We start from the raw sequence: 15,050 nt of genomic DNA, 5'->3' as shown, positions 1-15,050 counted from the left end.
AGAATATGTATAAATTGTGAATAATACAGAGATTATTATAAATACTGAAATACATGTGTCTGTCAAGAGAAGAGCGTGGATGTAGACTTCGCATCTTTGTCTGTACACCTGTGACAAACTGGCTTTGTCAGTGTTCAGACAAGCTTATGTTTGGGGATATAAATCAGAACTTTAATCACTCTTTAAATGGTGAATTCCATGACCACAGCATCTACTTCAACCTTTTCCATTCACCTCACACATTCTCAACCACCTTGTTTTATTCAGAACAACTGCACACTGCTTTGCAGATCCAAAACTCGTTTCACGTTGTCTACTCACTTCAGTTTGAAACGTAATGTTTTAGCCTGAGAAACCTACAAGTACAAAAGCTATACAAAGATACATTTGCAATAGTGAGAAAAAAAAAAAAAGAAACAAATCTAGAGGGAAGAAAAAAGGAAAAAATACAGTTCAGATTAAGTAATAGTCATTATGAGCATGAGTGATGGACATATGTATCAACAAATCCTAAGAACATTCCTTCCTTGATAATCTCGGTGCTGCTGAAGGCCAGAAGCTGCAGAGCTGTTGTCTATAAGATTCTGTGGTGTGTTTTCAGCTTGTGGTGACTGTTTCCACATCTCCCCATAGGAAAGGGTTATGAAGTACTTGCATTGAATGGATACTCTGTTTTTTGTCTTCTAAAGGATCTTGTTTTCCTTTCTTGCCTGTGTTTACACCAGAGTACAATCAAAATAGCCGAACAATTACAAGGATGTGTTGATGTCAAGCTCATGTATCATTTTATTCACAATTACATCATTTGCAACAAGAGAGACAATATTTCTAGAAAAGGAGGAATGTACACATGAGGGGAGAAGAGTTAGAAGGTAACTGGAGCCAAAAAGTAGAAATCCACAAGAGCTGCGCCGGGTCAGGCATTGTGTGGTCAGTGATCATCGAACACAAGACATATTTTTCATTCCTCTTTATTGTAGCAAAATTTGAACATGACTTAAAGAAAGAATAAAGGTTTCTTAGGGCTTATTACAAAACATTTATCTTATTTTTTCCAGTAAAGCAGAATGATTTTTAGAATTAAAAATAAATAAATTATTAAATACCATTTGCTTATACTTTTCCTGCTCTTTGAATGGCCAAATTGCCTCTGAGAGAATCCTTTTTCTCTTTTTCTTTTCTTTTTTCTTTTCTTTTCTCTTTTCTTTTCTTTTCTTTTCTTTTCTTTTCTTTTCTTTTCTTTTCTTTTCTTTTCTTTTCTTTTCTTTTCTTTTCTTTTCTTTTCTTTTCTTTTCTTTTCTTTTCTTTTCTTTTCTTTTCTTTTCTTTTCTTTTCTTTTCTTTTCTTTTCTTTTCTTCTTTCCTTTCCTTTTTCCTTTCCTTTCCTTTCCTTTCCTTTCCTTTCCTTTCCTTTCCTTTCCTTTCCTTTCCTTTCCTTTCCTTTCCTTTCCTTTCCTTTCCTTTCCTTTCCTTTCCTTTCCTTTCCTTTCCTTTCCTTTCCTTTCCTTTCCTTTCCTTTCCTTTCCTTTCCTTTCCTTTCCTTTCCTTTCCTTTCCTTTCCTTTCCTTTCCTTTCCTTTCCTCCCTTTCTTCCCCCCTCCCCCTCTTGCCCCCTCCATCCTTTTTTTTTTTAAGTTCCCAATCTGTGGGATGAAATTTGTGTGCTTGGCAGGAAAAGTCCATATGTATTTCAGGGCAGTATTTTGCAATTTTTGTTTTAACAGACCTAAGTATCTTCTAATGCCAAAGGGGAAGAGGACTTTAATCCAGATAAAATAGGATTCTTAAACACTGAAAACTGTACTCAGATTTATGGGCCAGATCTAATGTTTGAGCTTCCATGCCAAAAGCTGTGCATTCCACATGTGCAGCACGGGGTGTTGCCTGACTGGCTGCTTCCAGGGTTGGAGCACTGAGCACCCACCCAGTTATCCTGCAATCTATTCCAGTAAATAAACTTGGAGTTTTGTTCTCAGAATGTGTTTGCCAAATGTTATTTCCATATTTACTTTGCCTTTTAGCCTTAAATCTTTAATTTTTTTTTTCCTCTAGTAGTATTTTTGTCCTGTATCTTATTTCACACTTCTTAATAAGCTGAATTCTTACCAAGCGAGCACAACAACATCTGAAGATGAAATCTATTTCTTTGATGGTATGAAACCATGACCCAACAGGCCCACTCATTGCCTGGAGGGTTTGTAGGAGATTCATGTTAGATTACTAAGTCCTTTAGAAACTCAGCTATATTTATTCATACAGCTATGTATCTAGCAGACATCACAATTCTTTCTTCTTTTGAGTTTGAAAGTAACTCACAATTAAAGATATTTGCTATTTTGCTCTATGTCAGAATAGTTTCAGTTGTCATTTTATTCTTTCTGTCTTTCCAAATAACTCATTTGCTCCAGTACTACAGAATACTTAAATGAGATTTTTCAGCCACGTCTCACAGAAACCAGCAGGACATGCTGGTGCACAGAATTGTTCTTTACCACCAACTAAAAATAAACATGCTCCTTTGTCTTCCTTTAGTAGCTGTCTGTGTAAGATCTTGTTGGCCAATTCACTTTCTGTGGAGATTTCTACCACATACTTATGCATTAAGTTCTCAGAGGCATCTATGACATATAAAGTGTTCTCATGATTAAAAAAAAACAAAGTGAAAAAAGTGAAAACTTGCTTAACTCTCAAACAGGACAGCACATATAGGGCTGCCTAAAGCTTTAATTATCAATCTTATTTATTACCATTTTCAATGACTTTTATTTTGAGCATTGCATTTTCTTGAGTGTAACGGTTTGCATTTGACTGTGGTTTCATTCACCCTTTCCATTTACACCTGAAATGTCACCTGAATACCACCACGACATGGGAAGGAAGTCAGTTTACTGTTCTGCTCCTGAACTGGTTCTCTCCTTCTATCCAAAGCCACTTTTTAAAGAACTTCCTTGTATGTTCTTCAGTTGTTTGCTGACAATTTAAACTTCACGTGACCAAGTTAAGCAGTTTTTTGTTCCTGCTCCCTCACTTCTGTCCCTAGTAAAGGCACCATACCATTAGGGTTGCTCATTATAACTCATCACGCACCTTTGGTGCTATCCTTTCTTTCCCCATTCATTCATATGCTCATACATTGGTCACTGCTCTTAACTCTGCTCCTGCTGCTGTTTCATCCATAAAAGTAAGAGATGGCCTCTTCCTCTTTTCAACAGCGAAAGACCTTACCTGGGCTCCTCTTGCCTGCCCTGCCTCCTTTGCTGCTTCTCTTTCAACTCTTACAGCCCAGAAAACAAGGAGTTGCTAAGATAATTCCTCTGGTTCTTGTCAAAAATATATAAGTACTTTGTTTTAACTCCATGTACAGATTTCCTTTCACTTCACTAACATGTGATGTCTCATTCCTGCCAATATAACTCCCCTATTAATCCATCTTTTTTCTCTTTTCTCTTTGCGAATGACATGACCTTCTGTTAATTTGACTTCTTTACAGCAGTTGGAAGATTTCTTCAAACATTATCTTGCAGGTGCAAAAAAAAATTCTCCAGGCTGGCTTTCCAGGTCATTAATCCTTCCTCAAACTGCTCATTGATAGGTACATTTACTATAGTATTCCCACAAAGAAGTGCATTTCATGTGCATGACTCTCAGAGATACGTCAAAACATGTGCATGCTTTTCAGAAATTCAGAACCCCCCCCCCCCCAGTGCTGATGCTGACATGGTCATGTTGTGTGGGATGTTTGGCCATGTAGGTAGTCCTGGCAGTACTGACAGATTGAGTCAAGTGAAGCTATACATATGTGAGGTATTTCACTATTCCTGTGATGGGCCTGGCATTGCATCAAGGAGAGCACACCTTTGGTCTTTTCTTTATCCAGAAAAGGGAAAAGAAACAGAAACCCCTTGAAATCCCAGCAGCTCATTCTTGCTTCTGTTGTTTGGAAAAGGACAATGTGTAAATATTGGGAAGCTGTAACACTGTAAAAATCTCAGACAGTGTCAGCTGAGGAGGTTTGGAGTCATGTGGGATGCAGTTGCCTTGCTTTTATGCATCATGATAAAATAATCTGTTACTCATTTTGACTAAAAATATTCTTAGTTTCTGTAGTTAGAGGTGGTTGTGAGCAGACTGCCTAGGTTTATCCTGCTGTGTTTATTGATAATGGTGGAGAACAAAGATGACTAATTCAAAGTCTACAGTCTAATAACTAATTGTTTAAATCATGGGCTTCATGAACTACTTTTCCACAAACAATTCTTTCCCTGATGTATTTATTTTCCTAAAAGGTAGAAGTGGGCATTCCTTCAGAGGCACAATATCCTGTTGAAACACTAGGGTAATGTTCTACAAGGAGTAAATAAACTTATTAATGTGGCCTGCCCTCTATCTTAATGACATTGAAGAGTTAGTTAACAGGCAATCTATAAATGATTAATGTTTTTTAAATATCCAAAAGAACTATTTCATATGGATTTACTATGTGATTTGTTATTTTTTTAACGTTAAAACAAAATACTGTTAATTCCTTCATGCTGATGAACTATTTTTCTTCCCTTGTAAGACTTGAGTTTGTAGAAGCTAAGACATTTGGTTTAAAAGCAGAACAATTACATGCTCTTATTCATATCCACTTGAACAAAAAAAATGTAATTATTGGATGAATTAAATAATGCTTAAGAGATGCATGCAACCTCATAAAAAGTAGACAATGAGCCTACTGGAAACGTGTCCAAAATGAGCTGTGTAGCTGCACTATACTGCAAAAGTATGCAATAACAAACTGCATGAATCATGGACAATAAACTTCTACAATTATTTGGGTTTCAGTATTTCTCAATGAAATTACTAACTTGAGTAAAACTTATTTAAGAGCATCTCATGGTAGGGTAAGGTACACTGGCTTGCATTATGTTCATAATTTGGGTCTCATCATTCTCCTCCATCCTATGCTTTCCATTAACGGGTATTGTGGGTATCTGGTAAGGAAAATGTGAGAAAATATGAATGACAATTGGTTAAATTAAATACAAGACAATCATTAGTGACACTGCAAAAGCTAGAATTCATTCCAGTGAATAACTATGGTGTCTATCTGAAATGTAGGAAAAAGTAGGAACATTTTTCAAAAAAACAACTTTCTGCTCTTTCAGTTAAACGCTAAAAATGATTACACTTTTTATCAAGACCCACAGTTAAAATGAGCAAGCTATGACTTGATATCATTAAGGTTAAGATACAAACACAAGTACACACAACATTAAAATAAACTTTAAATTACCCATATGAAAAGTTTGCAACCCTTAGTTTTTTAAGTCACTTAGATAAGCAAAGTCCTTACAGATTTATCTTTATTATGGTGTAAGACTAAAAAATAGAATTTGTGTAGAGAAATACAAGATTATCTTTCTCTTATTGATTTTCATTGCCTTCTTTTTTGAAGTAATTTGTATTGATTGTGCCTTTGTAGTACCCGGATGTCAGGGAAGAAGATAATTTCTAAGAAAACTGGAGAATGATAAGATATAGAATTACACCGAGTCATGAGTATAACATCGTTGTATTTCAGTTTAGTTTGGGGCTCTCCTATAGAAGCATGTGCCTGTCTCTTGGCAATAATGATTGCACAGTAAACAGCAACTGAGAGGTGGATTCTTTTACAGCTTGTTCTTCTAAGCTTTCGTTTTACCTAGAAATAAGTTATATTTGAACTGAAATGTCAAACGCTACTTCTTTTTGACACTGACAAAACTTGGCTGTCCTCTAGTTCTGCTTCTGGTGTAAGAAGGGCCAACCATAAACAGCCAGTTGGAAGAGCCTTGCCTCAACGCAGCGCTCAGGGCAGTTGTGCTCCTCAAGTAAATGTTCTTGTCATCAATTGGAGGTGCCTAAAAACACAGCAAAATTGATGTTATTTAAGAAAAAAAATCAAATAAAAACAAAACAAAACAAACAAACAAAAACAAAAGAAGAAATTGCTTGACATTTTAGCTCCTGACATGTTTGTCTCTTCCCCCATATTTAGTTTGAAGCAGAAGCAACACCTGCTGGTGAAACCAAAGTCTGGGAATCTGCTGAGCTGTCCTCCTGGAAGAACAGGTTTGATCATTACTGCAGGCCTAGGTAAACTGGTCTAGAATGAAACAATCCTGCCAACCATTGTGATTTTGGAAGGTATCTGAAAGGGCAGGTAACTCATTCAATTTCTGAGCACTACTGGACTCTCTGTGGTAAAGGCTGTGTGTGACATGGCTGAGCTCTGTGAGCCTGTGAACTTCTTTCTAGTGAAGGGTTTAGTACTGCAGCTTGCAAATGATTACACCAGTGAATTAATTACAAAGTTCCTATATCTTTCTGCTACAGAAAAACAGTTATTTGGTTAAAGGGAAAAAACAGTTGTTAAGGGTTTATGTTCATTGATGAGTTTTTAAAAGGCACTAAAATAAAAGAGGAAATAAAACTTGAATACCTTGAGTTGGGAAACATGTTCCACCACATACCATCCAGGATAATGACGCATGAGCAAGTGTCATTTGTACCTGTATATGATATTTGCAAGTGGAACAATTTTTGTTTTAAGTAACACTATTGTCTGAAGACAGCAAGGGAGCGTTCCTGTTTGGTAACTGTAAATGACTGGACTGTAAAGATTTCTCTTTTCTTGTCTGTGGTAACTGAACATAATATGAAGTCAAGTAACTGGCAAAATACTGAGATGTCCCTTCCCTTCCCTTCCCTTCCCTTCCCTTCCCTTCCCTTCCCTTCCCTTCCCTTCCCTTCCCTTCCCTTCCCTTCCCTTCCCTTCCCTTCCCTTCCCTTCCCTTCCCTTCCCTTCCCTTCCCTTCCCTTCCCTTCCCTTCCCTTCCCTTCCCTTCCCTTCCCTTCCCTTCCCTTCCCTTCCCTTCCCTTCCCTTCCTTCCCTTCCCTTCCCTTCCCTTCCCCTCTCCCCTCCCCTCCCTCCTCCCTCCTCCCTCCTCCCCCCCTCCCCCCTCCCTCCCTCCCTTCCTTCCTCCCTTCCTTCCCTCCCCGCTTCCCTCCCCCCTTCCTTCCTTTCCCTCCCACCTTCCTTCCTTCCCTCCCCCCTTCCTTCCTTCCCTCCCCCCCTTCCTTCCCTCCCCCCTCCTTCCTTCCTCCCTTCCTTCCCTCCCTCCCTTCTTTTTCTTTCTCTCTTTCTCTCTTTCTTACTTTCTTTCCTTTTAAAACACTGTAAGTTTTGCAACACAGTGACATGGCCAACACGTAAGACCAAACATCAGCAGCAGCTCTTCAACTTCCTGACATTTCCTCACTGAGGGTAGTGTAGCTACACAAGAAGAGTTTTAGTTTAAAGAGTTGCCAGCTTTCATAAGAACCTGAAAAAAAAGGCCAAAGCAGCAGAAGTGCAAGCACATTAAAATTTCTCCCCCTTAAAATTTATCTGAATGGTGTGTAAGGCTCCAGTGTGTGCTGTCTTCATATCAAGAGCAAATTAAACACAAGAAGTCATCTCTACCTAGAAGATCCAGAGCCAAAATGCTTACAACCAGGTAAACTGTTTGGAGGGTAAACAGTACATGGAAGAAACACAAACACACGCTTCTGCAGTGCCTAATTCTGCACACTGGGGTTAGACTTCTGGGATAAGCAGTAAATGGATCCTCAATTTAAAAGTATTTTATAAGATTTAAAAAAAATACATTAGAAGGGATGTCATTTTATTCCTGAAATGTAACACATACTTTATAAAAGCGATTGTTGTACCCTAGGCATTATTTAATGATGGGATGGATAACAGAAGCTGTCACTTCTGTTTTTCAGCCTTTCTAGGTTGATACATGTTGCTTAATGTAAATTGAGAATTGTTTTCCAGAGTAACAGAGGTAACACTGCCCCAATTACTCTACTTTCCTGGTTCTGGATCCCACCATGCAGTAAGCACTTACTTGAATATGTCCATTTGAGCATTTTGTCAGCTTTGCTGCCCACCAGGTTGGGATTTTCCCAAGAACTTTGTGTCATTTTGATTCTCCTAAATGAAACAAATGAGGGTAAAAGTCTCACCCTAGCACCAGTCTAAAGTTTGTGTGGCCATCTGGTAAGTTTGAAGAATTAAACAATTGTCACGTGTTACTGAACGTGAATGCTGAAATGGTCTCTGGAAACACTGGTGCAGTGGCAGTTTCTGCAGGACAGAGCCCTGCTCGCTGCAGCAATGACATGAGCAGGTTGTGATGAATTGCACTTGTCTGGGGGAGAACATTGAGCTGGGTGGGAACTTTCTTTAGGCCCAAACTCTCACACACTCTGTGCATGATTTAGGAAAATGGCAGTGATGTTTGTGTCAGAGATCTGTCACTGTGAGGTAAATCCAAACAAATTCCATTCCGTCATTAGGAGAGATGCTAATCTTCTTAATTTATCACCAAGAAAAGTAAATTGCAAAAAAGATGAACAAGTAAGATTGTAACCACGATAAGGAAAGCTGCCACGAAGCTGAGCTTTTGCCAACGGATCCAATCACCGTACACGTGCCATTCCTGTCCCACAGCACGAGCGCCTGCCCAATGTCGGGGCAGTGACGGTGTTGGCTGCACCCAAAGGGTCTGGATGAGGAAACTGGAAAAGCACGAAATTAGCTTGTTAGAATGACAGCCCTTAATAATGCATTGTTAATCGGGTTGTGACTATCCTTCCTCCTTCTCCAAGCCACGACCTTTCAAGGCCAAATTCCACCGGGCTATCTCCGAGCTCCCTTTACACCCGTCCCGCCACATCGGTGCCGCAGAGTGCCGTCCGCACTCAGAGGCACCGCGGCCCGGGCCGGGCTCGCGGTGAATCCGGCGCTCTGCGGGGCTGCCCGCGCACTCCCGTTCTCGGGACCAGCTCGGTAACTCCGCGGGTTCCTCGGAACACCGCAGGAGGTGGAAAAGGCGGCACAGCCTGCGGCACAGAAGCGCACTCCGCCCGCACAGCGCTCCCCACCCCCGGAGCCGTCTCAGGGCGGTGCCCGCCAACTTCCCCCACCCCGAGGCCGCGGCCCTGCCCCGCCCACAGCCGGTAGCTCACAGCGCACAGCGCCCCCCGTGGCCCGGAGGTTCTTCCCGGCTGAGGAGGGCGGGGCCGGGGGGAGCCCCAGCGCCGTGCCCCCGCCCTCCGCCGCGAGTCACGTGGGGCGGAGCCGGCCAATGGCCAGGCGAGCTGCGGCTGGTGGCCGCCATTGCTGTCAGAGTGGAGAGAGGCAGAGGCGAGTGTGTGAGGAGGAGCGGGTGAGCGGGGCCGCCGTACGGGCAGCGCCAGGCGGGTGGGGGGGCGAAGACGGGCACGGACAGCGCTCCCTCTCCGGGCCCGGGCCGCCGCCCGCCTCCCACAGCACCAGGGGCCCCGCACGGAGCGTAAACAAGGCGGCAGCGGCGGCGGCAGCGGCGGCGGCAGCAAGAGGAGGAGGAGGAGGAGGAGGAGGAGGAGGAGGAGGAAAACACCATCCACCCACCGCCAGCGGCGGCAGCAGCGAGGGGCGGCGGGGCGGGGAGGGACACGGGCTCCGCATAGCGCCCCCCGCCCGCTGCCGCCGCCACTGCCCGCGGCCCTCCCCCGCCCCTCGGGGGCCGCCGCCGGACCGCGGGAGGAGCCGCGACCCCCGCCGCGGCCGGGGGGGGCCGGCGCTGGACGCGGAAGAAGGGCCCCGGGCCCCCCCCTCCCGCCTCCTCCTTCGCGGCACTGAGGCGGCCTGGAGGCCCGCAGGAGGGCCGTCCCCCGCCGCAGCCGCCCGCTGAGCGGCCCCCGCCGGAGCCACCTGAGCGCCGCCCCCCCGCCCGCCGGCACAGCAGCGCTCCCGGGGCAGCGGGCAGCGGCCGGCAGCGCCCGTAGCCTTCCCCCCCCCGCCGCCGTGCCCCGCTCCCCAGACATGCCCCGCGCTGGGGCTCGCCGAGGATCATGACTGCAGCGGCCAACTGGGTGGCGAACGGGGCCAGCCTGGAGGACTGCCACTCCAACCTCTTCTCTCTGGTGAGCGCCCGAGGAGGCGTTAGGGGGGCGGGGGAAGGGTTGGGTAGTGGGGAGGGTGGGCTCCGACGGCCGCTCGCACCGGGCGCTGCGGGTTTGGCGCCGGGTGCGGCTGTCGGGGTCTTTATAGCCCGGGCCGTGGGGCTGCCCCTCCGCTGGCCCCTCCCCCGACGCGGCGCCCCGTGGCCGTGTTGTTCCGTGCGCGGCTCCGCGCAGCGCTCCGCTTGGTCCCCCCGGGTCGGGGCCGCTCCGTGCGGGCGGTGACAGCGGCGTTAGGACGGCAGCGGGCGGGCGCTGCGCGGCTCTCGATCGCTGTCAGCTCCTAGTACGGCCCCGCCTGCAGCGCATCCTGCTCCGGGACACGACGGGAGCAGAAATAACCATTTGTTCCTTCACTGGAGAGAGACAGCTGAAGATGTTGTTTGCCGGCTAGCATCGATGCTATCTTTCTGTATTATTGGTAATTGACAACTTGATGCTTGGATCGATTGTTTGGTTTAATGGTGCAGAAATTATGCTATCGGTTTTGGTCAGCACCGGGCGTGTGGTGTAAATATAATAAGACAGTTTGTTTCCACGCAGGGGCGGCATCCCTCGGAAGCCAGTGTACCAGTAGGCTGTCCACCTGCTGCCCACAGCCCCCTGTCCTTGGCTGGGCATGGCCGTGCTGGGGGGGCTGGCAGCCAGCCGAGGGGGGGAGCTCGGTGCGTGTGTGAGAATGAGTGGTGTAGGGTGGGGATGGAGGGAGTGATGGGCCATTCCCCTCTGCAAGGGCAGGAGTTAAGTGCTGGTGGCAGTGGGGGTCTCATTTCCAGCAGAAAGGAGACTGCTGTTGGCTGTCTTGCAAGAAGTAAGGAAAATAATAAAAACGGACTTGAAATGCGAATGATCTTTTTGTTTAATGTTGCTTTACCTTTCAGAGCTGTGTGTTCATTGCTTTGCCTCTGTCTGCTTGTTTATGTCAGTGCGTTTATTTGTTGTTTTGTTCATACCTATGGGCAGGAGCCCTCAGCACTCAGCTGCTGGGAAACAAGCCCGGAGCTCCTTCCATGAGAATGAATGCAAGTTTGATTTTGTCTTTTTCATTAACTTTTCCATCACCTGGCCTTGTGTATGGGCTTTTCCTTGTCAGTGCTCGCTGAGCTGTAACAGCATGTTGGTAGCAGTGCTGCATGTGCAGAGGTGCAGGAGCTGTGCATCTTTGAATGGCACTCTGAATGTACTGCTCTTATACGTGAAGGAAAAATGATGAGCATGAGGGAGACAGAATAATGGAGTGCTCTCTACTTTGTGTAAGGAGTTGTGAGCTCCCCATTAATTCATGGAAAACTGATTATTTTTGAGGAGTTTGTACGTGGTTGCAAACTGCAGATCTGTCTTTGGTAAAAAAAAATAATGGTTGGCATGCAATTAGCATAAATCATAATGTGAGGTTACTTTGTAGTGACTGTAGCTCGGTCTGTCTGCTTTGTGTTTCACCCTGCTGGGCTGGGGAAATAGGAACTTCTGAAATAGGGCTGTGTTACCATCAGAATGCAGGTGGGCTTCATAATAATGAGTTTTACTTGTCATCTCTTTGTTCATGTGATTTTTGTGGAAGGTATCCATACCTGTGATGTGGTACTATGTGTCCAGCTGTGTCCAGTTTCATTATCTTCAGGGTCTAGTTTGCAAAAAAAAAAAAAAAAAAACAGTGAAATAGTGCGTGCTCTTGTGTGTTTATATATATATAAACATATGAATACACACATATACAAACATGGTAACTATTGGTGTGATTTGTTTTCAGTTGAATTGGTATTTGTTATGGTTTATGTATCAGTGAAGGATACTGAGGAAGGAAATAGGGACTGGGAATACGTGGCCAACAGAACTGACCTTATAACCTCAAATTGACACATTCATTTAAAAACTTACGAAGTGTTAAAGGTACAGTAGTCAGGATTACTAATTAAAGAGACTTTTGCTCATCATTTACTTTTCCAGTGCAGCAGAACAGAAACATGCACAAATGAATCAGCTGCTGATGGGGGCTCATTCATCCTGTAGGAGTGAAGTGAATTACTGAGCTGTTTCAAATCCATTCTGCCATTAGACACTGAGTATTACAGTTCATTTTTTATCTCCAGCTTTGTTTTGGGCTTGAAATCAAAAAGTAATGTTCTTGCCTGGAGAATTACAGTTCAGAAATAGTAGTTCTGTTTGCTTGTGTTGAAGCAACATTTCTTCCCACAAACATTCCCTTTGTCTAAGAAGGAATGGCTGCTTCTGTGCCAGAGGAGCTGTGCTCTGCTGTGAGCCTGCGGTTGGCAGTGGCTTTAGGTTGTTCAGCAACCCATCATTTCCAGCTTGTTTGTCTGTCAGCTGTAGACTTTAAAGACTTGTAGTCTTTAGAGAGATGGTAAGCCCTGCTGTTTGTTTGAATCTTCTTAGGGGAAATGTTTCTGAAAGTTAAATCTTACTTGCATGGAAAATATTTTCTGAAGCTTTCTAGTAACTGGTTATATTTCATCAGTGATGCACAGAATGCATAGAGGTTCATAGTTTAAAATATGTTACTTGAGGGGAAGGCATAGTCTGAAGTTCTGAAATGAGCTCTGAACATGCAGGTACCAGAAGTGATGTCCGTCTCCTGCAGCGGTGTTCAGGCAGCATCCCTCCTGCGTGGTGGTGGTGTGAAGGGCTGCTGTCTGTGTTGTGCTGTACTGGCACGGGAAGCAGAGCCATTGTGGAAAGTGGGTTAATGTGTGCCTTCGGTCAGGCACGGCTGCAAGGAAACCTCAACGTCTGCCCTAAACATAAAGCATTTCTTAGTAAGGTGATATGGGGGTCACAGAATATGCCTCAGATGGCAACTTGTCTGTCCTGGGATGCCCGGCAGGTTGATGGCCGTGCTCATTAAGAACACGCCTTGTCTGAAATTGCTGCATCTCCTGCAGAGCAATAGGAGACGTATTTGTCCTAACTGTGCTCTTGCAGTAGTTAAAATGTCTGCTGCTGGAAAAGAATGCCTGTTTGTCAACAGTACTTATTAAGCAATTGTTAAGGGCCAGTTTATTTAGATACTGAGTGTTGGCTAATAACTTCTTGGAGGTCACGTGTTCTGAAGTAATGCCCTCTGTACAAAAACTTCAGCCCAGTTGGCAGACCATCTTCTTGTCAATAATCCTGTATCATAAAAGTAGTCTCACTGAAATTAATATGATTTTTTTTTTCCTGTGAGTAATGGCTGATGGTATGGAGGAGAAGGCATGCAGGGAGCGTAGGGCTCTTTGCTCCCCTGACTGCCTGAGCTCCAGCGGTGGATCAGGAGGCACGAGACAGCCCTGCAAAACTGGGCTGAGGTTGCATAATGTCTGCTGGGCAGGAGGAATAATGGAGACAAGGGTGTCAGGAGTGACTGCAAATTTGGAGCAGCTTTCATGTGATGAGACTGGATCCCGTAGCAGTCTTCAGTCTGGAAAAGATGTGATTGTGTGCTTGGAAAGTGATATGTATTTATGTAATGGCTTGTAGAATCTACTGTCAAAGAGGTTGTGAGCAGGTGTTTAAATGCCTTCTCACAGGAGCCTGCTGCAGGAGTGGTCTGACTAGCAGGACTGTCTCTGCTCCACGTCACGTTCCAGTGCAAATTTCTAAACCGTGAGGGTCACTGTGGTTCTGCTTTTAGTCCCCAAACAGCCACAGTTGTTGTTTTCCATCACTGGGTCTTGCTTCAGTTTTTACAGTGAAACTGAAAGGAAAGGGAATCTGAAATGCCATTTGAAATATCTTGAAGGGTTTTCATGGCGTCCCAAAGTTAAGATCAGGAGTGCAGAGACTGCTGTAGAGGCGCTCTTTGGTACCTTGCATTATTGTCAGGAAAGGACTTCGTAGTAAACAGTTGATTGTGCAACCAAATCCATAGGCAGTAGTAAATTAACCCGGCCTTGCTTGCTGGATTATCCCAGCAGCAGGCTGTTACCGTGGCATGCAGGTGGTTCCATTATGGAGTGGTTGCTCTATTGCTGCTTTCAGATTCTATGAAGGTGTGAATTGATGTAGATATATTCAAGAGATGGATTTAACCTCTTGAATTTTTCCAGCAGTGATTATTTAGTTACCTTTTATCCTGAATTTTGTTGGGTGATGGACTAGAAATAGAAAAGCTCCATTAGAAACCTTTTCAGAGAGCATTCGGGAGTTTCATGGAGTCTTATTCAGGTGTGACTTTCAACAAAACGAACGCAGATTTCTAAAGGGATGGGGACGAAGCAGCATTCAAAACATGTCACATCCAGCTTGCCCACCTTTGAGAATGGAATTAATGGCTCTGAGTTAGGTAAGTAACCTTTTCTGAGCGCTGCACAAGGAAATCAAGTGTATAGGAGTTACATTTGCAGCTCGGGACCAAATGTGCCAAAAGCCCAGGCTAGCTGTTATGAAGTATCTGAGTGAGGCTCTATGAAATCCTGCTTACCTTCTGAATGTGTGCATCTCCTGCAGCTGCGTCTTTCCAATAACAGCATTCTGGTGCTGGTGGCAGCACAGGGCCTCTGGGAGAGGGCTACCGTGAATGTGAACGTAAAAAAATACTCAAATATTAGGCTGATGTGTTTAAAAAACAAATACAAACAACTACTGATCAAGAATTGTAGTTTTCTCTTGCTTATCTTGGCTGAAAAGACACAACATTTCTGGGTTGTTCTGCATGATTGTGTGTTACTGTCATCACAACCCTAGTTATCAAACATGTTTTGATCTTGATTCTTGTTTTTTTTCACTCTTTGTTTCTGAGAACACTTCCTCACGTGAAAGAGTTTAAAGGAGGAACTCTTCAATGCTGTATGTGAATCTTTCTGCTGTTATCCTTTTTCATAATGCAGTTGTCTCAAAGGAATCTATAGGAACTGAAATCTTTGAATTTTTAGGGGAGAAGCTTTTGTGGGTTATATCTGCTAAATGTGCTGATGTAATTGGCTTTGGTCACTGGATAGGGAGAATTTATATGTTTTTTGTTTGTTTGTTTAGTATTCAGAAGTATTCGTTTGGGGTGGGGGTGTACAAAGCCCTTCTGTGAATGTTCAGAGGTATC

General features: G+C 44.2%; 1 protein-coding gene across 2 annotated transcripts in view; it reads left to right on the top strand.

Moving 5' to 3' along the window:
- Positions 1 to 9,411: 9,411 nt before the first annotated feature.
- Positions 9,412 to 15,050, top strand: part of MED13L (mediator complex subunit 13L) — a 178,407-nt gene continuing 172,768 nt past the window's right edge. The window contains exon 1 of one of the 2 annotated variants that reach the window (XM_065738740.1): positions 9,412 to 9,979. In XM_065738740.1, coding sequence (XP_065594812.1) covers positions 9,908 to 9,979 — 72 coding nt within the window. In that variant the 5' untranslated portion in view covers positions 9,412 to 9,907. The remainder of the gene's footprint in view (positions 9,980 to 15,050) is intronic. The other variant, XM_065738741.1, reaches the window with a different exon arrangement.

Source organism: Cyrtonyx montezumae, unplaced genomic scaffold (genome assembly GCF_038088225.1).
Source record: "Cyrtonyx montezumae isolate F1298 unplaced genomic scaffold, pur_monq_1.0 scaffold_23, whole genome shotgun sequence".
NCBI lineage: Eukaryota > Metazoa > Chordata > Aves > Galliformes > Odontophoridae > Cyrtonyx > Cyrtonyx montezumae.
This window is presented reverse-complemented; position numbering and strand designations above follow the sequence as displayed.